Here is a 23,546-nt window from a genome sequence, read left to right as displayed (position 1 = left end):
CTGCATGCCGGGCAAGTGCTCTACCACTGAGCTACATCCCCAGCCCACTTGCTATATCTCTAGAGGCTTCTGTTAGAAGGCTTGTGGGTTTAGGGGGAGGCGCATCAGAGGCCCTGTAGAATCACAGACCCAGCTGGACCTTTAGGCTTGATTAGGACTCTTTTGGAAAGCAGAGCACTGGGCATGAAGGACTAAACCTACAGAGAAGTTGAACTAAGCTGCAGCAGGGCTCCAGCCCTGGTTACCTCCCTAGGACAGCAGGCCAGGGATCTGGCCACCGTATGGGACAACAGGAAGATGGAACCCGAGAAGAAGGAGATGGTGCAGGAAGAGCCAGAAAGAGGCCAGGATCACAGCATGCTTCTAAACTTCCTGGTTCCTATTGAACAGAGGATGCTCTGATAGAATCTAGAACAGGGGTTGACAATCTGTAGCTCCCAGGCCAAATCTGGCCAGCCACCTGTCTTTATAAATAAAGTTATTTATTTATGTTTTATTTTATTGGTGGTACTGGGGATGGAACCCAGGAGCATTCTACCTCTGAGCTGCACTCCAGCCTGTTTTTATTCTTTTATTTTGAAACAGAATCTCAACTGGGTTGATGACAGTCTCACTACTTGCTGAGGCTGGTCACAAATCCGCATTGCTCCTGTTTCAGCCTCCCAAGTACTGGGATTACAAGCATACACCACCCCGCCCAGCATAGAGAAAGTTTCACTGAAATGCAGGTGTGCCCACATGTTTAGGAATTGTTTGTGGCTGCTTTTCTACAGAGGCAGCACTGTCTAGTTGCAACAGAGGCTGAATGTCTACAAAGAGTAAAATATTTAACCTCTGGCCCTTTATAGATAAAAGTTTATACTGATCCCTGGTCTAGAGGACTTCATTCACACAGACTACCGAGAATAAGATCATGAACCTTGGAGTCCGTCAGACCCAACTGAAATATAAAGGGCGCCACCTAAGACCGTGCGGTGCACAGCCTTTCCAACTGTGAACATCAGCCCCGCCTGAGAATTTGCTGCAAGTTTGGGGGTATTCAGGAGAAGGAAAAAAGCAGTATCTGTAAAATGTCAGCACTTCACAGGGGACCATATTTCCTGCTGAAAGTCGACAGTATGTGGTTTAGGAGGATCTGAGCAGGCGGAGAGGTGAGTCTAAATTTAGACTTCCCAAAGCTGATTTGTAAACCAGAGCCCCAGGAATTCCAGAAAGGGACAGTTGGCACACACCGTCATGTCTCTGGTTTGCCTCCACGTGTTAAAAGGCTGAATGAATGAGTGGGAGAAGAATTAACTGGCCTCCAATAAGCGGTTGCTGGAGCCCGTGAGAAATCAATAGAGAGCTGAGGCTGCACTGATAGGAGTCCTGGGGGTAGATGTTTCTATTCCTGTGTCTCATTACGATGCCCGCCACGGAGTTGGGGGAGCCTGGGCTGCCCCTGCAAGAACGGCGCGTATTCCTCTTGCTGGTGCCATTCGAGAACAGCTGAATGGGTGACCTTTTCATCCCACACAGTGAATGCCAACTCCCTGGGTTTTGAGTCACACCTGTGATTCAGAGCAGCTCTGAGCCACCACCTGCAAGTGCAAGATGGCTGGTCTTTGCTCTGAACAGCTGCACTGAGCTCCTGAGCCCATTCTCGCCAGGGGCCACCTCCCGATGCCAGTCTGTTTCTCTGCAGGGTTTGTTGATGTCCCGTGCCTCTCAGTAAATCATACCAGAAACCCATCACTAACCCGGGACTTCTTAGAGATGAGATGTTTTGTAAATCAAACCACTTGTGGAGAAAGTGCGGGGGAGTTACAAGAGGAACTGCAGAGGAAACAGAAAATGCAGAGGTTCAAGAAGAGATACTTTGCAGTAAGCTCAAATGGGAACAGAAATGGTTAAGACACAGCTGCCTAGTTACGGCACTGATTTTTCCCCCCTATACTAGGGATTGAACCCAGGGCATTCCACCCCTGAGCTACGCCCTCAGCCTGATTTTATTGTTTCATTTTTGAAGCAGGTTCTTGCTAAGTTGCTGAGGCTACCCTTGAACCTGCTGCCCTCCTTTCTCAGCCTCCCAAGTGCTGGGATTACAGGTGCACACCACCATGCTGGGCTAGAGTGCTGAAACTCTGAGGGAGGCAACATCTAAGTAGCAGATGACACCAAGAGGGTTGAGTTCGGGGGCAGGGGTTTGCCCTAGTGGCTGGGGCACGTGAGGAGACCCCACTGAACAAGCTGCGGTGGTGAGCGAGCGAAGGCAGAGCCTGCTGGCCTGGATCACGATCTCTCAGGCATAATGAGTGGCATCTGGACGTGGCACCTGGGTCCTTCCAATCTGCTGTTACTTCCTGTGTGCCACTTTGCAAGCTAGAAGCTTAAAGTTTAGTTGGGAGATGGGCACATTTAAAAGGCTAACTAACAGCCTACATTTGTATATAATAAATGTCAAATACAGTGTACATATGAGCTCCATGGGAGTCTAGAAAAAGGAGAGATGTCACTGGAAAGTGGGATGGACACATCAGAGGGGAAGGGAGATGGTGTGGCCTCTGAGCCATGGGCAGGATTTCAACAAGTGGGGAGGAAGCAGGAGAACAGAGGACTGGGGGCAGGGAGCAGTAAAAGAGGCAGGAATTAAAGGAGGCTATCCAGAGGCCAATGAGAAGCTGGCCTGGCTGCAAAGGGCCCTCCCAGGGTGACATGTTCCCTACACACTCAAGCTGATGAGAAGGGCACATACACATACACGCACACGCACACACAGAGAGACACGTGTGTGGTCCTTTTCACCTATGACAAGAAAGGAAAGAGTTTAAACATAAATGAAGCACCTCTTAATTATTCACAGATTATCTGCATTGCAGCAGATCTCCAACAAATCCTCCTTGCAGCTTGTCCGTGATGTCATAGGTGCCCGGTCCTGTCTGTTTACAACCCAGCGGGAGCTGCAAAGGGAAGAGGTCTCAGACACCTCTCTCCTCCTAGAGCAAAATACGCAATTGTCTCTCTTTGCTGTGCCCTTGGGGACCAGACCAGACAGGCTAGGTATGAAAGAAGCTCCAGTTTAGGCAGCTTTACCTGGCTTGGGCTGCAGGAGTCAAAGAGATAGGATGGGGGTACCAAGACTTCATTGGCACAGCTAAACACCCCAGCACAGTGGGTAGCCCCAGCATCTCAGAGCAGCCAGGTGTCCTCAAATACAGTGAATGTATTGGTGGATCTGCGCATCAACGAATAAGTGTTATTGGTCCTTTCTATGCTGGAAGCACTGAGCCGGTGCTCACCGAGTCTCAGTGTCCTGCCAAGTGAGAACTTGGACCAGAATCGATGTCTCTTGGTGGAGATGCTTTGACATTGGGATGGAGGGGTGGATGTCAGCTATTTACTGAGAGGGTCAAACAGCAGTAATGGCCATGAGTGACTCCTAGTTAGATGAGCCAAGGAGGGTAGTACCGTCCCCAGGTAAGGACATGGGGCTTGTTTGTTAAGATTGTGTCCCAATCTGAAGTTCTCTGCGTCTATGATTACTTTGGGGCTGACCCCAATAAAAGCTGCAGAGCCAAGTAGCTGAAGGTTGGCTATTGGACACAGGAGCAACAAGGGATGTCTGTTGAGCATTTACTGTGTTCCAGACCCTTAGCGAATTTCCTTCATTGGAAGTTCTCAGAGGAGATCGATTGTTGATAACTTTAGATCACCCATTCCCCTTCATTTGCCCCCATAACTTCAGAGTTCATGGTTGTTTGGCTTCATTTATCATTTGCAGAGTTATGCAGAGTTCAAATGGGAAAGTGTCCCTCCAGGGCTCTGCAGTGTGATAAGAATAAGGAAGCAGCCCATCCAGACTCACTGCTCTGTGCTAGACACAGTGCTCTGTGCATCTGTGAACCTTCTGGACCTAGGAGACCTGCTGCTCTCCTGGAAGCTCTGTTCTCTTTACTTCAGAGTTCTAAATTGACATTGCTAGTTTTGCAGTCTTCTTCTCCTCCCCCTCCTCTTCCTCCCCCCCCCCCGTCCTATACCTGTAATTTGAGTCAGCAACCACCAGAGGGGGACAGTCAGGCTTGGATTTAACCCATCTCTTTGAAGACCCAGGTTCCCCTCCTCAAAAAGAACACAGTTCAGCACGCCAGCCCTGGAATAGCAGGGGAAAGTCTGTGCCCTGGTTTCTGGTCAGAGAATCCCTGTTTTATGGACAGGAGTTTAGTTTTCTTATAATTTGGCATGTGCCCTTCTACTACCTGTGTGGACAGCAAGCAAGCAATACACACATCATTAAATCTCAGGTCGCAGCAAATTCTCTCTTAAAATATTCAAAGACATTTGTAAATGAAGGAAGAAGAAAAGGGACCCACATAGAAAACCAAGGTTACTGATCCTTTATTTTCTGTTTGCAACTAGTTCCTTTGGACTTTCGTTCTTCCTGGCTTAGTGTGGATATGTGTGTTTGGAAAGCATAACAAATTAATTTTTCAAAGGTCAGAAGAGATGACTCCCACCCACTGTCTGCGCGTGTTAGCCTTGGGGGAGCAGGCGCTGACATAAAAGACACACCATCTGATGGTCTTATCACATCTCCCCTCTCTGCCAGGGGAGCGCTGCACACCGCAGGGAGGGTGGCAGAGCGGTGCAAAGCCGGAATCCCCTGAGCAAGCAGTGTTTCAGCTGGCTGGACAGATCAAATAACACTTGGGCTGCTTAACAAAAGACGCAAGTGGGAAGGTGTTGGGAGCCGGAGTGTGGAAATTTACCCAACACTGTTTCTTTGACAGGGAAGGAGACTCAGTCTGAAAGATGCCACGGTCCTGCAGCTCCTCCTCTGCGTGCAGGGAGCAGTCTTGGTGGAGGTGGCGCAGATGAGTGGGTGAGAAGGTGCGCAGCCCACCGAACCCTCTAGAGCATCCTGGCCTGGACACTGAGCTCCCCTTGGACGCGGGGCATCAGGTATAACTTGGTGCCTGACTCATGAGATAGATACATTTGGTTTTCTTCAGCTTTTCTCCTCCAGACTCAACAGACGGCTTTGAATTTTGGAACCTAAGGGGAGCAGGCAGAAGTAGAGAGAAGCTTCCAGAAACCTTCAGAATCTATGGACAGGATCTCGTCATACTGCTCAGAACACAGAGGGAGGCTGTGATATGAGTGAGCTTTGGACCCTCCAGTAAAGGAAACTCAGCTCAGCAAACAGCTCCCTCGTTTCAGCCAGAAAGAACCTCTTGCAACAAAAGATTCAAAGAGAGATGCTGCATATTTTACTCTGAGATCCATGGAGGTAGAAACGTCACCTTCCCCCAGATAACGATGTTCCTTCTGAGATGCTAGATTTGGAAGAAGCATGAGGTTCAGGAAGCCCAAGAGTTGGAGAGCAGCCCTCCCGGCGCAGGTGAGAAAAACAGCGTGAGCCTGAAGCCTTGCGGCAGAGGAGCCAGCACCTGCCCGCCGCTCCTGCCTTGGGACATCTGGCCAAAGTGACCTCTCCAGGAGCAAAAGCAGCTCTCAGCTGAAGGACCTGACAGAATGAGGTGTGCTGAGGCCGCTAGCGGGGACTTGGTCTCTCCTGACTGCCCCCTCATCACACGGGCAGCCCCAGACCACTGAGCCAACAATGGCCGAGAGAGCCGACTGCATCGCCAGCGTCTATGGGTATGACCTCGGCGGGCGCTTCGTGGACTTCCGGCCCCTGGGCTTCGGTGTCAACGGGCTGGTGCTGTCGGCCATGGACAGCCGGGCCTGCCGGAAGGTGGCGGTGAAGAAAATCACCCTCAGCGACGCCCGCAGCATGAAGCACGCACTCCGAGAGATCAAGATCATCCAGCGCCTGGACCACGACAACATCGTCAAGGTGTACGAGGTGCTGGGGCCCAAGGGCACAGACCTGCAGGGCGAGCTGTTCAAGTTCAGCGTGGCCTACATCGTCCAGGAGTACATGGAGACGGACCTGGCGCGCCTGCTGGAGCAGGGCACGCTGGCCGAGGAGCATGCCAAGCTGTTCATGTACCAGCTGCTCCGCGGCCTCAAGTACATCCACTCCGCCAATGTGCTGCACCGGGACCTGAAGCCCGCCAACATCTTCATCAGCACCGAAGACCTCGTGCTCAAGATTGGGGACTTCGGCTTGGCAAGGATCGTGGATCAGCACTATTCACACAAGGTACGTCTGGCTGCGATGGCTATCGCCCACGGTCCTTAGGATCTGGGAGAATGGCTGCGATGGCTATCGCCCACGGTCCTTAGAATCTGGGAGAATGCGCGCCCTACTCCAGAGGGTGTCCCTAGATACGTGGCGATGGGGGGAAGGGTCACTCTTTGGGAGAGACTGAGGGAACTGGAAGAATCACAGGCCTGAAAAGTTGTCCTTGCGGATCCTACTCTTAGCTCGACACATGGCCATGACCAGTCACTCTGGGCTGGATAAGTAGAAGATTGGGCTAGACAATGTTAAAAATTCCTCCCAGCTCGGCCGGGCGTAGTGGCGCACGCTTGTAATCCCCGAGTTTGGGAGGCAGAGAAAAGAGGATCGCACAGGTTCAAAGCCAGTCGCGCTGGCTTAAGAGACCCTGTTTCCAAATTTAAAAAAAGAATAAAATAGGTCTGGGAATGTAGCCCGGAGGTAGAAGGGTTTCTAGGAACCCCAGTACCACACACACAAAAAAATAATAATTCCTTCTGGCTCTAACTTCTATGACTTTAAAATGGTGTGCCTAAGCCAGGCACCGCGACACACGCCTGTAATCCCAGTACTTGGGAAGCTGAGATAGAAGGATCTTCGGTTCAAGGACAGCCTCAGCAACCTAGCAAAACCCTGTTTCCAAACAAAAAATTAAAAAATGGCTAGGGTTGTAACTTGGAAATAGAATGTACCTCGGGCCAGACATGGTGGCACATGCTTGCGATCCCAGCATTTGGGAAGCTAAGATAGGAGGATCGCGGTTCACGGACAGCCTCAGGTATTTAGTGAGCCCCTTTGCAACTCAATGAGACCCTGTTTCAAAATAAAGAATTAAAAAAATAGGGCTGGTGGTGTAGCACAGAGGTAGAAGGCCCCTGGGTTCTAGCCCCAGTACCGCAAAAAGGAAAAAAAAAAGAATGTCCCTGGGCTCAATTCCCAGTAACACACACACACACACACACACACACACACACACACACACACACATTGTGTGACTGGTGAATCTTCCTGTATCCCCATCCCTCATCCCTGTTGTCTTCTCAGGTCACCCTGGCAGGCTTCCCACCAACAAGCCTTACGCTCTAGTTTGAATCGCCTGCACCTCCTATCCAAGCAGACCCCTTCTGTGTCCCTTTCTCTCAATGGACAGCGGGCACAAATGGTTAATCTGATAAACTAATGCTCACTGCACATCATCCAGCTAATGACCCAGCCCTCCCAGGTCCTGTGAGGCCCTTGCCCTTGGGTGAGATAGGAAAGCCACAGGGTCAGGCTGGTCCTCTCAACAGCCCCAGTGGTGGATAATTAAATGTTCCCAGCTGCAGGGATCAGAGCTGACCCAGCCATACCGCTGGGGACACATGTCACACTGACTTTTGTTCTCAAGGCCCAGACCTTCTCGTCCCCGACTCTGTGAGCTCTCTGACATCCTATCTCTCCCCCAGCCTCAGGATTCTGCCATTCTTAGGGGCATCTCTGAGCCCCTTGGGGTAAGCATATCACTCGGTATACCTCAATAAAGCTTAAGGGGTGGATTCCAGCCTCCTACCAAAAGCTATGTGCCGTGATTTTTTGTGAGAGTAAAACACCCCCTAGGAAGCAGGTGCATTGTAGACTGTTATAGTCAAGGGGTGGGCGGGGCCTGAGAAACGAAGGCGGCTTTGACCTTGAGCATGCTTCAGTGCTGCTTTCGGATGCCCCATACCTCTGCGCTCTCTTCCTTGCATGGAAATGCATGGGTCTGCCTGATGCTGCCACAGTAGGAAGGGACCATGGGCTCCCTGCCCCACCGCACTGGCTGAAACCTGGGCTCTGGGCCGGATTTCAGACCCGAAATCCGCCTAGCAGCTCTGGTCATTGGGGCCACAAATTACTTCCCCAACTTAACTACAGGCTTGCCCTGTGCCCCGGTTCCTGCAACCAGACCGTTTATCAAAACTGACAGGCAACTTTGCAGGCAGGAATGCCCACCCCCAAAACAAACATTTTCTACCTTCCTGATTCCTGAGCCATTTCTCCTCCTCCTCTTTCCTTCTTCTTCTTCTTCTTCTTCTTCTTCTTCTTCTTCTTCTTCTTCTTCTTCTTCTTCTTCTTCTTCTCCTCCTCCTCCTCCTCCTCCTCCTTCTCCTTCTCCTCCTCCTCCTCCTCCTCCTCTTCCTCCTCCTCCTTTCCCCTCCTTCTCCTCCTCCTCTTCCCCTCCTCCTCCTCCTCTTCCTCCTCCTCCTCCTTCTTCTTCTTTTGTGGTACTGGGGATGGAACCCAGGGGCATTCTACCTCTGAGCGACACCCCCAGCCCTATTTTTTATTCTTTTTTTTTTTTTGAAACAGTGTGTCACTGAGTTGCAAAGGGCCTCACTAAGTAGCCGAGGCTGTCCTCAAACTGCAATTCTCCTGTCTCAGCCTCCCAAATGCTGGGATTAAAAGCATGTGCCACCACCCCTGGCTCCTTTTCTTTCTCAAAAAGAGCAACAACAGCTCATAGTCAAGCCAAAAGTCTAACCCACATCAGTTCTTATTTGCTAAAAGACCTGTGGAATACACAACACTTGTATCGGAGCTGCACAAAAACCACCTTCTGAGCTGGAATGAGCAATACTTTGGGGAATCGTAGTATGATAGGAGTGGTTCGGTGCAGTATTACAGGGAGAGAGCCTATGCCAGCACACAGTAGGCCTTCAGTAAAGTCAGGGAAGATGGTTTGTTGATGATTGGCCGTAATAATAATTCTTAGGAGCACCGTGGTGTGAGCCAGCTCCATTGTGTCCAAGACCAGAGGTCTAGACTTTCTTGACAGCATCAGCTGGGACAGGAATGGGGTCACTCACCTGCTGGAGCCTCAGTTTCCCCATCATTACAGGGGAATCCCCTGTATGTCCCGGTGGCTTGCAGTTGAGAATCAAAGTAGATCATGAATGTAGACCTCCTTGGAAAGCAGTCAGGACCACACGCAGTCATTCCGCTGCTGTTTGCTGGCCTTTAGGGCTGGGCCCTGCCCTGTTACTCTGTCCCTGCCACTTAGTGGGGACTTTCATTTTCTCCATGCAGAGGAATTTAGGTACTTTTGTTTATTACTCTTGTTGGGCTCTTTTCAATAAAATTAGCTGTGGGAGGTTAAAAAAAGTAATTGGAACCAGTTACTCACCTGGTTGGAGACTCACATCATCCTGTGCCCCTGGGTTTGGCAGGCGCCACCCCGCTCCTGCACCCTGCTTCTCCCTCGGGTGCTTTCTGCTTTTAGCTCCCTGCCCTCTTCTCCCCCACCCCCTGCCCAGTGATGATGAGAAGTCTTTACATCGGGTGCATTTATTTATCCAATGTGCATTTAAATCAGTTCTCATTTAATCTCCAAATGCTCTGAGGCAATTAGAGAAAATGTTGTACTTGAACATGGAGGGTCATGGCTTTTTCAAGCTTACACAGAAGGGCCCGAGAACTGAGGCCGCTCTGCTTCCTGTTGTAGAAGCTGTCAGTGTACCATCTTTTTTATTTTATATTCTTTTTCTTTCTGTGTTTTATGCTTTTGTTTTGGGGTGTGTGTGTGTGTGTGTGTGTGTGTGTGTGTGTGTGTGTGTGTGTGTGATACTAGGTATTGAACCCAGGAGCATTTTATGTCTGAGATACACCACAAACTCTATTTTATCTTTAAATTTTGAAACAGAGCTGGGCATGGTGGCGCATGCTTGCAATCCCACCCAATACTTCGGAGGCTGAGATAAGAGGATCACAGGCTCTCGGCCAGCCTCAGCTACTTAGTGAGGCTCTTTGCAACTTAGTGAGACCCTGTTTCAAAATAAAGAATAAAAAATAGGGCTGGGGGTGTAGCTCGGAGGTAGAACGTCCCTGGGTTCAATCCCTAATACAAAAAAAAAAGAAACAGGATCTTGCTAAGTTACCATGTGCTGGCCTTGAACCTGCAATCCTCCTGTCTCAGTCTCCCAAGTACTGGGACTACGGGCATGTGCCATCACACCCAGCTCCTGCACATTTTCTTAATGAAGGCTTCCTGGATTCCGAGTTGGAATTAATCTCCCCTTCCTTGAGCTACCCTGGCACTGTCCCCCATTGCGTAGCCCGTATCTCATAACACCAATCGTCTGTACGCTGACTAGTGTCTGTGTCTGCTCTCTCCCTGGTGGAGACTCGCTGGCTGCTTGGGGGCTGGCTCTCCACACTGGTTCCCTGGTAGAGCCTGGGCCCTGTGCCTGAGACATGGCTCTCAATTGATTTTGTTGGCTGTATTAAACAGATGGAAGAGGAGTCATCTCCCAGTACATTGCAGATAGTAAGTTATTGGGTTCATTGATTCCTTGTGGATAGAGGGTTTAACGCTCAGGGGGAAAAGCTCATAATTCTTCCACACGGTAGACAGGGTAGGGTCAGATGTGTGCATCTACTATGTGCACCTGCTGACTCCAGTGTGTTTGGAAGATGCTGAGTACAAGCAAAGTACTCTGAGCTTAACCTCTCCTGAAGTTTTATGGGTCTTGACTCCTCTTGAGGAAGACCATGCTCACCCGGGCTGCAGCCCGAGCCTTCGTATGATTACAGAAAGGAGCGCCTTTTTCCAGGATATACAACAAGGTGTGTCCCTGCTAGATCCTGGATTGAGCCTCTTGGTTAAGCATGAGCAGCAGCCTGGTTCCCACCCCTCCTCCTTTCTCTGAGGTGGGCAGTATGTCACCTTTGCCTTCATGCCCTCACGTAGCACAGAGCTTGCGATGGTCTGGGTGTCTGTTAGGATGGTCTAGTGAAGGAGGTACCAAAGAAATGGCCTTCTCTAATAAGCATCTGGTCGCAGTGGGCATCCAGGTCACAGTCAAGGAGCCTTCTGGGCGCATGTCCGTCTGCCACACCACCTCTGGGGTCTTGGTCTCTGCAAGGTCCAGAGAGCAGCTAAAGTCTCTGAAGTCCAAAGGCAAGGAGATGGCATTGGGTGACATGGGTCGCTCTGATAGTTCCTTCACAACAGAGACAGCCTGGAAGTGCTGGTGCCTATGTTACTGCTCACCTCACTGCCTACAGGACTTGGGGCCAGGCCTTTTCCTTCCAGGGCTCCTCACAGAGCTGATTCCTAGAGTAAGAGTTCTGTGCTGGGTGTGGTGGTACACACCTGTGATCCCAGTACTGGTGAGGCTGAGACAGGAGGATCGCAGGTGTGGAGGCAGCCACAGAAACTTAGCAAGACCGTCAGCAACTTAGCAAGAAAGACCTCGTTTCAAAAAAAGAAAAAAGAAAAAGCTGGGGGTGTAGTTCAGAGGTAGAAGGCCCCTGGTGTTTTTTTCTTTTTTTCTGGTGGTACTGGGGGTGGAACACAGAGCCTTTCTACCTCCAGGCTATACTCCTAGGCCTATTTTATATTTTATTTGGAAACAGGGTCTCACTAAGTTGCTGAGAGCCTCACTCAGTAGCTAAGGCTGGCTTCGAGCCTGTGCGATCCTCCTGTCTCAGCCTCCCAAGCGCGGGGATTACAAGCGTGCGCCACCACGCCCCGCAGGCCCCTGATTTTAATCCCCAGAGAGAGAGAGAGAGAAAGAGAGAGAGAGAGAGAGAAGAAAGAAGAGGGAGAGAGAGCACGGAATCTGTAAAAGGATCTCACAGTCATCTTGTCCATGAGCTTCATTTCACAGATGGTCTAACTGAAGGGAAAGAGACCTACTCAAGGTCACTCGGTGAGCACTGAGCATATCTTTTAGTTTTTTTGTTTTGTTTTGTATTGCAGCACAATATAATTAATATAATTAATTATATATATAATTAATATAATTAATTATATATATAATTAATATATATTATATATATATATATATATATATATATATATATATATATATATATATATATATATGGTCTCACTGAATTGTGAAGGGCCTCGCTAGGTAGCTGAGGCTGTCCACGAAATGCGATCCTCCGGTCTCCGCCTCCTGAATGCTGGGATTATAAGCGTGCACCACCACGCCCGGCTGAGCATATGTTTTGAATCTGTGTCCACTGCTTTCTTTAGGCCTCATTTCTCAATTGTCTTATCTGCCAAATGCAGATAGTCCTTCCCATTCCACTTTGTTTCCAGGACTCTTGTTAGAGTCCAAGGAAGCATGGATGTCAAGGTACATCCTTTCCGAAGTACAAACGACTGAACCACTAACAGAGCTATTTGCTCAAGTGCTCTTCATGTCAGTGCCAGGCAGACATCCAGAGGTCTGTTTGGCCTCCACTCAGATATAGCCCCAGCCCTTGACCTCCCGGCCCAGGAGTGTCCTGAGCCCCACCTGCCGCTGGCTTCCCACCTGAGGCCCTGTTCTGAATCCCCTTCCGCCCACCTCCTTGGCAAGCCCACTAATGAGTTCCTTGTTGATGGTGTCAAGAAGAGGTGGCTGAATGATCAGAACATGTTTTCCTTTGACTTTGTCTTATTAGGAAGCAGATGATTGCAATAGAAAAAAATTGTTGTTTTTAGATTTTACCGATCCCTGTGTAAACTCTAAGAAATGTCAAGAGCCCCCGGGGGAGAATGCAGAGGCCCAAGCCACACACTGACAGCCTGATTAGCTGTGCGAGTCCTTACCCCAGGGAGAGCCGCCATGGTCTGGAGAAAGCACCACCATCCATCCTTCTGCAGGACCCTTGTTGGGGCTGCTGGGATCCTTGGCTTCCACAGAGGTATAAGCAGAAAATACCCAGGAAGGGATGGAAAGAGAGAGGGCTCATCCAAATTTGGGTAATCAAACGTCGTGTATTTGGGGTGGATCACTGAAGCAAGTCTAAACTTTCTTTTAGACCAGCCTGTCTCCGAGCCCTAACCCCTATCTACTTCCTAGCCATCTGTCTTCTTCCTCATTCACACTCAGAATGCTGTCCCACCTTGGCTCTATATCTCAATTGGATTCCTTGAAAACCCACTAGCTCACGGGTTCTCTAAGCATGGTCCCAGCGCTGCAGGCTCAGCTCACTTAGAGGTGCAGATTCCTAGGTCCCACCTTGGACCTGCTGAATCAGAAACTCTGAGGGTGGGCCCGGCCATCTGTGTCCATAGCCCTCCAGGTGGCTCTGACCTTTTGAGAATCCCTGATCTGAAGAAATAGAACACAAAGTCAATCACTAAGCCAAAAGAGAAAGAGAAGGGAGGGAATGGGGTGGGAATTGGGGAAGGGCTACATGAGTGATGTGTGCATTATGCCTCTGCCATCTTGTACTCCATTAAGATGTATGACTACAATGCACCAATAAAAAATTTTTAAAAAGAAATAGAATAGCTTGCTGTGGACATTTCTGCAGGGGTTCCTGGTGTGTCTGCTGATGCTCAACTCCCTGGTTCTCACACTTCAGCACATTGATGATGGAGAACCTTCCTAGATAACGTGAGTGAATTTGACACAGGCATCTTAACCAGAAGGGGTACCTAATGATGAGGCTCTGAGGCACAGGATAACCTGGTAGGTCCCGGATCACATCACCTTGGAAGCTGCCGATTCCACCATGGTACACATTTGGTGGAGAGCTACACAAACCAGGGACCTAAACCAAAAGAAGTATTGGTTCTGTTTAGGCTGGATGTTAATAGGTAGTCAGGAGATGTGATTTTTGAAAAATGCATACTTTTCCAGTGTAAATATCTTCACTAAGATATTACTTAAAAATAAAAACACTGCTTTCACAGATCAGTAAGATTGAGTGTTTGAGGGCTCAGCAAATAGAGTGTCTCTAGAGTACAAGTTCCCTAGATGCTGAAAACTGGGGGAAGAACGCTCATTTCTGTGCCGGAAATAGGGTCTCTGCAGGTGATGGGTCTTCTTGGGATCTGGATGGCCTCCACATGGCAGCTGGCAAACCCAAAAATGCAGAGAGTGGGGAAGGACTGGCCAAGGACCCCAGAGTAGGAGCTAGGTCCTCAGTCCTGGCACTGAGAAGGCCCAGCCACCCACACAGGCCCTGAGAAAATGTGCTCTTGGAAGGACACCTTGCAGAGGGCCCAGCTAGCAGGGAAGGTCACTTTCTTCTTAAGCTGTTAAACATGTTATTCCAAATCAGTGGAGCTAAAAAGATTTCTTTAAAAGATTATGAAATATCCCTTCTTAAGAGGGAAAAAATACCGCCCAGGGGATTAGAACAGAAGCTGTACTAGAGAGTCAAGTGTCCCTGAACACTCAGGCCGACATGGAAAGCTTGTATGATCAGCTTCCAGCGTCTCCCGCCCCTCTCCCACTGCAGAAGAGGCCCCGGAGCAGGCTCCTCACTCTGTCCCAGGGACTCGAGCTGTCCTCGTCTGCTCCTCCTGAAAGAACACCACACTCAGGCCTCGTTCCTGAAAAGCAGCCCTCTGAGCTCCAGGCCTGCCGTTGTATGTTTTTAACAACTGGCATAACCCAGGTACCAGCCAATCGGGATGGAAAACAGCCAGTCCTGACACCGGGTCCTGTTCTCTGCTTCCCAGAAATTGACCCTTTCTTGCTAGATCAGGTGGTGAGGGAGGGACCCAGGGGCTTAGAGCCGTAACTCACCACCCCCTCTGCAGGTGCTGCATTATTCTGACAAATCAGTGTCATTATTCTCACAAATCCATGCTTGGTGGCTGCCCCTCAAATCAAAACTCACCCCCACGGGGCTGAGCAGCTGCCTAAACAGCTCAGAGCGACCAATGGCTCCTTCCTGAGAACGTCTTACTTTCAACACCAGCTGACTTACCCACCTGGTTCCCACGGCACCTTCTGTGGCGAGCTGAGAAACTTAGAAGAGTTCAACGCTCTCCACATGCTCATATGCTGGATGGGAGCTAGTTCTTCCTGCAGTGCAGGCTTGTTGGTGACAAGTGCTTTGTGACCTGAAAAGTATATTTTACTGTCATTTTTAAAGAAATTTTATTGGTGCATTGTATTCATACATCATAATGGGATAAAAAACCTTGTGTAGACATACATGCACACACCACCCAATTAGCCCCTCCTCCAGCCCCCTCCCCATTCCCTCCCCATCCCTCCTTCCCTTGCTTGGCTTAGTGGTTGATGTCGATATGTTTATTTAAGTACAGCATATGTTTTAGAGAGTTTCCCTCTTCTCCCCTCCCATCCCCTCAGTTAGGTTGCCTTATTTGCTCCTCCGTCATTTTTAAAATTTTTCTTCCCTGGATATACGATTTTGAATTAATGATTTTTTTCTCTTTCGGTATTTAAAAAATGCCATTGATTCATTTCCTATCCCGACTGTTTCAGAAGAGAAGATAGTTTCCAGTTATATCATTGTTCTCTTCTATGTAATGTGTCTTTTTTTGTGTGTGTGTGCTACTGGGGTTCCTGGAAGCCCTTCTACCTCCGGGCTACACTCCCAAACCTATTTTTACATTTTTATTTGGAAATAGGGTCTCCTAAGCCAGCGCACGTGGCTGGCTTCGAACCCATGCGATCCTCCTGTCTCTACCTCCCAAGCGCGGGGATTACAAGCGTGCACCACCACTCCCGGCTTCTTTTTTTTTTTGCGAATCTGGGGATGGAATCCAGGGGCATTCGACCTCCAAGCTACACCCCCTGCCCTATTTTTGTGTCCTTTATTTTGAAACAGGGTCTCACGGAGTTGCGGAGGGCCTCACTAAGTAGCTGAGGCTGTCTGAGAACCGCCATCCTCCTGTCTCAGCCTCCTAAATGCTGGGATTACAAGCGTGCGCCACCACGCCCATCTGTAATGTGTCTGTTTTCCTCTGGCCACTTTCCAGATTTTCTCTTAATCTTTAACTCTCAGCAACTTGAGTGTGATACACCAACATTTTTTTTTTTTTTTTTGCAGTTGTCTAAGGTGGGACTTAGTAAGCTTATTGAATCTGTAAGTTGATTTCTTTTTCACCAAATTTAGGACATTTTAAACAATTTTTTGTCCCTTTTTTCTCACTTCCTTCTGGAATCTGATTGTATGTGTATTTGTTAGCATAAGATTGTTACAAAAGATTGTCCAGTTTTTTTTCCTTTCTTTTTCTCAGAATGAATTGTTTCTATGGTTCTGTTTTTAACTCCACTTTTTCTTTGCCATCTCTTTCTATTAAGCCCATTTGGGGATTTTTGTTTTTTTTAACTTGGGACAATGTAACTTTCTGTCTTAGAACTTCTGTTTGGTTCTTTTTTATAATATTCATTTGTATGCTAAGATTTCTCATCTCTCAACTCAATAAGACTGTGTTTTCCTTTAAGTCACTGAACATACTAATAATGCCTTAAAAGTCTTCCACATCTGCAATGCCTCAGGATCTATTTATTTCATTTTTGTGGTACCAGGGATTGAACTCAGGGATGTTCTACCTTGAGTCACACCCTTAGTCTTATTTTATTTCTTATTACGAAACAGTGTCTCACTAAGTTACCAAGGCTGGCCTCAAACCTCAGATCCTTCTGTCTCAGGTTCCACAGTACTGGGATTATAGATGTGCACCCCCGCTCAAGATCTGTTTTGTATTGACCGTTTCTCTTTCTTGAGTTTTACTCACATTTCCCTGCTCCTTCACATTTGTTTTGGTTATTTGTAAGCATCACGGTTGATACTCTGAAAGGCGTCTGAGTTGTATTGTCTGTCTTTGTTGTCAAATTTTGCTCTCATCGGGAGTTAATTTACTAATAGTTTTCTTTAGTTTGATCAAGATTTTGTTTTAGGCTTTCATAGGACAGGCCTAGAGTAGTCCTTACTTAAGAGCATGGTCCTTAAGCCTATGATGTGGTCTTTCTGTGGTCTCACCTCCATGCCTACAATGTCAACATCCCTCTGGCTGGGCTGGAACTGCACTGTCTCTGACCACTTTGCTGCCTCTAACATCCTGCTCTGCTCCTAGTTCTAAAGTAGCTGCTTTCTGCTAGACCTTGCCGGAGTCTCACCTGTAGGAATCCTTCCCACACAACTGTCTGGACCCTCCCAGTCACCACAGGCCCAGTGCCAGGGCAAACAGGAAACTCGTCTTATGAGTCTCCTTGCCTTCTCTCTGGGAGCCACAGCCGATTCAATGCCTGAACACATCTGCTGTGTATGTTTTGTGTCCAGGAATATAATTACTTACAACAGGAGGACAAATCCAGCACCAATTACCCCATCATGACCAGAAGGAGCCAGCCCTAACGTCACTTTTATTTTCTTTATGTTTTAATTTGTATTTCATTGATTTTTTAAGCAATTATGGGGAACCAAAACTGTAGATCAGTGTAGGAGATTGGCCCTAACATCAAATGATGGTAATGCTCTATGTAACTGATTATTTTTAGTGCTAGATTGTAAGCACCTCGAAGGAAGTGTCGATGGTCTACTCACCTCTGCATCTCCTGCAACATGCTTAATTAAGATTATCAAGGGAATTAAAGGGGTGCCTGTGGAGGGGGATAAATGTTGAGTGATGTGCTCCTCCTTCCCTTCATACCTGGGATTTTCCAGTGCCATGGTTTGTATGTATTTTGCTCCCCAAAGGTTTATGCATCCTATTGTGGGGATGCTAACAGGTAATGGTACCTTTAAGATGAGGAGCCTAGTGAGAGGCCATTAGTCATTGTTTACTCTGCTCTTGGAAGCAACTGGTGTATTTCTCATGGTCAATTCTTATAAGAAGGTTGTTATTAAAGAGTGAGTCTGGCCTTCCCTTCCCTCTGACTTTCTGTTTCTGTGATCTCTCCATTTCACATGCATTTCTATCATAATACCAAATATCATGGGATGATACAGCCAAGGAGCCCCTCACAAGAGCCAGCACTATGCTATTTGAACTTACAGCCTCCAAAGCTGTGAGCTAAACCAACCTCTTTCCTTTTTAAGTTACCCGGCTCCAGGTATTTTGTCATCAGAACTGCAAATGGACTAATTCAGCTAGTAACAGCACTCCCATAGAGAGCATCTTTAGTCTTAGTGGGAAGGAGCCCACCCTCCAACCTTTGTTCCCATCTTGGGTACTTCCAAGTTGCAAATGCCTCAGAAACATGACGCTGACCTATTCTTTTCTTTTCTTTTCTTTTCTTTCTTTTTCTTTTCTTTTCTTTTTTTTTTTTCCAGTACTAGGGACGGTACCCAGGGGCATTCTACTTCTGAGCAACACCCCCAGCCCCATTTTTTTATTTTTTATTTTTTGAAACAGGGTCTCACTGAGTTGCAAAGGGCCTCACTAAGTAGCCGAGGCAGTCTTCAAACCGTGATCCTCCTGTCTTAGCTTCCCAAATGCTGGGATTACAAGCGTGCGCCACCACGCCTGGCATACGCTGTTCTATTCTATAGGCAAATATCCCTCGGTTTATACTGGGGAAGGATGATTAAAAATGGAATCAAACTCTTTTCCACCTCTCCTGGAATGTGGCTTCTTTATTTAGCCTTTGCAGTGGTGGCCTATGGAGAAGATGGTAGTGCAGACACACAAGGCTCAGGAAGTGAGGATCACATTTGCATGGTATTCCTGGCTCTTGTGGCTACCCTCTAGGTCAGAATCACGTACCTTTGAGCTGGGAGAGACCAGCGCTTTATCTGTAGCTTCATTTGCTGCCACCCCACTCACCTGGTAACATCATCGACTTGCCTCCAGTTTCTGGAAACTTCTGTACCCAGTGACAGCGCCGGTCCCACGCGCTGTTCCCTCTGCTCCCACACAAACTCCTACCTACCCTTGCAGATCCTGCTCATACGTCCCACTTCCGTGAAGCCTCACCCAGTTCCCCAGAGGGAGAGTTAGTCACTCCTTCCCCTGGTTACCCAAAGCAGTTGCCCACACCACTGCAATAATCTGTTGCATGTCTCCCCAGGTAGACCCGGTGGGGCCCTGAGATAGTGCATGCATCTCATTGATTCCTGGAATCCAGCACAGCATCAGACCCATAATATATGCTCATCTGATGCTTATAGACTCATGAATAATCAGGCCTCTGCCTTTCTATTGCACCCAGCATGGTTCTCAGGAGCCTCCAGGATAAGTATATCTTCTTTCCTCAGGGCTCCTTTTAAACATTTAATGTCTTCTTTCACGTCCCTTTAAACCTCTGCAGGGTAGAACCCCTTCATCTCTGCGCAATGATATCCAGGCACTGTCCCAAGCGCTTGATGGGTGTTAACCTACTTCATTCTCGCAACAACCTAACGTCATAGTTGCTATCCATGCCCCCATTCGACAGAGGAAGACACCGAGGCACAGAACCTGCCCAAGGTCACCCAGCTAGTAAGTAGCAGTTGAATGTCAAAGCCCAGCTGGCTTCAGAGACCACGCTCTCCACCCCGAGCTCCATGCTCCCGCGGCTTCCAGGACTCGCACCGTCTGACAGCCCTTTCCCTGGCCTTCCCGTGCTTGTCAGACCTGGGGTTTTGTTGTTGTTAGGTTTTTGTTTTGTTTTGTTTTTGTTTGCTTTTTTGTTGTTTGTTTTGCAGTGCTGGGGATGGAACTCGAGGGCATTCTACCTCCAAGCTCCACTCCTAGCCCAATTTTTTTATTCTTTTTTTTTTTTTTTTGCAGTATTATGATGGAACCCAGGGGCATTCTACCTCTGAGCTACAGCCCAACCCTATTTTTATTCTTTTTTTTTTGGGGGGGGGGGCGGTGGTGAGTCTTTGAAACAGTGTCTCACTGAGTTGCAAAGGGCCTCACTAAGTAGCTGAGGCTGTCAGGGGACTGAGATCCTCCTGTCTCAGCCTCCCAAATGTTGGGATTACAAGCATATGCTACCAAGCCCGGATTTAGTCTTTATTTTGAAACAGGGTCTCACTAAGTTGAGGAGGGCCTTACTAAGTAGCTGGGACTGGCCATGAACCCACAATCCTCCTGTCTTCGCCTCCCTCAGATCTGTTTCTAAATGTGTTTTCCTGAACGGATTCTGCAACTTCGGTGCAGAGTCAGTGGGCGTGTGACTTCTCTGCTCTGTAAGTGACACACCGTTCAAGCTGCCCACATTTTCTGGCAGTGGGTCACCCTGTGGGCTCACATTGAGCTTGTGGCCAACCAACTCTGCTAGCACCATATTTTCTATTTTACATTTATGTGTTGATTTTTTGAGCCCAAGTGCAAGACTTTCTTTCTTCTTCTATTTGGTAGATTTCCTCTTCTAGGCATCAGACAAATCTCCCAAGCAGAGAAGATCTTTTTGGATCTTTGTTCCCTTACATAATTTTGCCCTTGTATAATCTTGCCCTGTCTTCTAGGACTCCACTCATATTGCTAATGAAAAGATATGTAAAGAGCTGGACGTGGTGGCGCACGCTTGTAATCCCTGTACTTGGGTGGCTGAGACAGGAGGATTGCGCAGGTTCACAGCCAGCCTCAGCTACTTAGTGAGGTCCTCTGCAACTTAGTGAGACCTTGTTTCAAAATAAAGGAAAAAAAAAACAGCTGGGGGTGTCGCTCAGAGATAGAATGCCCCTGGGTTCACTCCCCAGTACTGCCAAAAAACCAAAAAAAGGAAATATATGTAAAAAGATCAAAAAGGCCTAACCTCATGGCCACTAGATACTCCCTCCGGTGTGACGACCCATAAGCTAGCATTGTTTGGGTTTAGTTTTCCAACCAGTTATCAATTTATATGACCATGTTGTTGTCTAAGCCATGTTTCCACTCATCCACAAAGATGTCCTAAAAGATTTAGCTAAATTCCTTATGGAAATTCAGGGACATTGTCTATAGAACTCTCTCAATACAACTTCAAACTCATCTTAAAGTTGTTGTTGTTTTTTTTTTTTAAAGCCAAATTAAAACTGCATGGCCAGCTAGAATACTTTAATTCCTAGATACACGGAACACAGATGTTGGCAAATAGCACCCCTTTACTTAGAGAAAACCTGATCTGTGAAAATCTAAACTTACAAAACGTGTTGAAGATTAGGGCATGGTTAAATATCCTAAAGTTTGCCCACTGAAAGTTTGTTATGCAACTGTTTTCAATGGTGTTTGTGAAGAGTTTGCAATAACACAGGACGTTTTTATGTAATAGTGACAAGTTCAAAAAGCAAGATACAGAGACGGATAGGTGGTGTGATCGCAACAGCTTCACACAGGAGAAAAGAAGTAGGTGTAGAAAAGAAAGGAGAAGTTAAAACCATACAATGTTAACAACAGTTAGACAATGTATGTTTTTCTTTTTTCTCCTTCTTGGCTTTTTTTCTTTCTTTCTTTCTTTCTTTCCTTTTTTTGGGGTGGGGGATGCTGGGGATGGAACCCAGGGGCATTCTACCTCTGAACTACACACCCAGCCTTACTGTTTATTCTTTATTTTGAAACAGGGTCTCACTGAGTTACTGAGGGCCTCACTAAGTAGCTGAGGCTGGATGCGAACTACGATCCTCCTGTCTCAGCCTCCCAAATGCTGGGATTGCAAGCGTGCACCACCACACCTACTTTTTTTTTTAATACTTTTATTAGCACATTATAGACTCCCATCACAATGTAGTTCACCGTTATAGTGGCATACACACACACAGCACTTGTGAATTTTCCCCCTCTCTCTCCCTGCGACCTTCCCTTCCCCATACAGGATATTGATATTGGCAAATATCATATCCAGAATGTGCAAAATGAACAGGCCTGTTTTCATCACAGTAGCCTTTTCAGGTGAGAGCATGGGGAAGTTTTCTGCAAAAGAAAGTTTACCACGAATATGGTCATTGCGAAAAAGAATGGTGAACTTGAAGCCAGGTGTGGTGGCACAGGCTTGTAATCCCAGTACTTGGGAGGCTGAGACAGGAGGACCGCACAGGTTCAGGGCCAGCCTCGGCTACTTAGGGAGGCTCTCAGCAACTTGGTGAGACCCTGTTTCCAAATAAAATATAAGATAGGTCTAGGAGTATAGCCTGGAGGTAGAAAGCCTCTGGATTCCACCCCCAGTACCACCAAAAAAAAAAAAAAATGGTGAACTTGAATTATTTGGTTAAGAGAGAAGAGTAGCCCTGGCCACTTTGGGGCTGCAGTGCTGTGTCCTGCTGCATTGCCCACCTCCCCTCGCTGTGGTGGAGTGGCAGCCCTGCCTCAGCTGCTGCCTCCAAGGGGACTTTGGGGCAGGCTGGTCTTGGCGCACTGTGCCCTTGAGAAGCATAGATGTTCCCTTCCTGGTGCCACGGGACTATTCGACCTGCCCCTGGCTTGCTCGAATCACTCATAATAATAGATTCTACTTTATGGGTTTGTGTGGAAATAAATCAAATGATGTGTGAAATGCTTCCCCCGTGGCAGGCATCTGGAAAGCACTCAGTAAATAGAAGCTATTTTTACCGTGGTTGTTAATAGGTTCTCAGATACCTGGAGTTCCACCACGGACAGTAAATTGCATTGGGGTGGTTGGCCATGCATTAATTTCTCTTCTAAGATATAAATTAAAGGTGGGAAGACCCGTTATTTGAACAACTTGTCAAAATGGGTTGATTAGGAAGCACGGGGTTTGCGGTGGGAAAGGAAGGTTTCACTCAAAAGGAGACCAGAATAGAGAGCCCCCTTAAATTTTGACACTTTTGCAGTTTAGCTAAAAGCTGGTTCTAGTACTGAGGTTATACACTGACGTGATATTTAAAATATTTAATGATCAATAAGCTTTGGGATCAACCAATCAAAATAGACAGATAGCAGCTGCAAGCACCCATCGTCCCCACCGGGACTAGAGGGCGGGGCCTGCCTTCCCAGCGATGACCCTTCAGGGGTCCCCCAGGGACCTCCACACCCAGACACATGGAGCAGCAGCCCCGAAGCCTGCGCTGGTACAGTCGGGAAGATTTTTTTTTCTCCCTGCAATATCTTCTACATAGAACTACTGTTATGGGGTAATAGTCCAGAAGCCTGACTCTAGGAATCTTAACAAACCAGGTCCAGTCACTCACCCCAAAAGCCAAACAGAAAAGGTAAGAGCGAAAAACAGGAACTTGCATTAACATGGCCATGTTGGGGAGGCGGAGTGAGACCCAGCATCTCAGCCCTGTCCTGGGGTGCTGGCCTGAGCTACAAGCTGGGGGGGAGGGGGAGGAGCGAGAGGTCTACATAACTAAACAGTCTTGGTTGAACTGTGGTCTGCTGGATCATTTTTTCAATTTTGGTTCTGCAAGATGGGTCCAAAGAAGTCCTTATCAACTTGAAGGGGAAATTTCTACGTGTTTAAGATGTTTATTTATCAGCCCTAGGGCTCCTGGAAGGGAGCACGTCAATTCCCATGAATGGATTGCTTCTGCATTCATTGGGGGGTTCTCAGCAGGGGGAGATTTCCTGCAAGGAGCAGAACAACAGCCAAGACTTCTGGGTACCACTCTATGGGTCTGAAACGGTGCTGCAGGTCTTGACAGTCAGATGTCCCTGCAAGGCTCATCTCAGCTGAGCTGGGTTAGGTAAAGGTAGGGCTAATAAGCCTTGCATTGCTGGTTTGGATGAACGCACCTTAGACAATTAAGATGCCTACGCACAGAACTGAGGAGGAACTGAAGACAAATACAA

The 23,546-nt window shown here is 47.9% G+C and overlaps 1 protein-coding gene across 2 annotated transcripts in view; it reads left to right on the top strand.

The window, feature by feature from the left end:
* Positions 1-5,578: 5,578 nt before the first annotated feature.
* The window catches only part of MAPK4 (mitogen-activated protein kinase 4), a gene marked incomplete at both ends in the record, with an annotated part of 61,822 nt that continues 43,854 nt past the window's right edge, over positions 5,579-23,546 (top strand). Inside the window, one exon of one of the 2 annotated variants that reach the window (XM_080714486.1) lies at positions 5,579-6,145. In XM_080714486.1, the coding sequence (XP_080570612.1) occupies positions 5,600-6,145 (546 nt within the window). The remainder of the gene's footprint in view (positions 6,146-23,546) is intronic. The other variant, XM_080714485.1, reaches the window with a different exon arrangement.

Source organism: Muscardinus avellanarius (assembly GCF_963383645.1).
Source record: "Muscardinus avellanarius genome assembly, chromosome: 17".
Classification (NCBI taxonomy): Eukaryota; Metazoa; Chordata; class Mammalia; order Rodentia; family Gliridae; genus Muscardinus; species Muscardinus avellanarius.
This window is presented reverse-complemented; position numbering and strand designations above follow the sequence as displayed.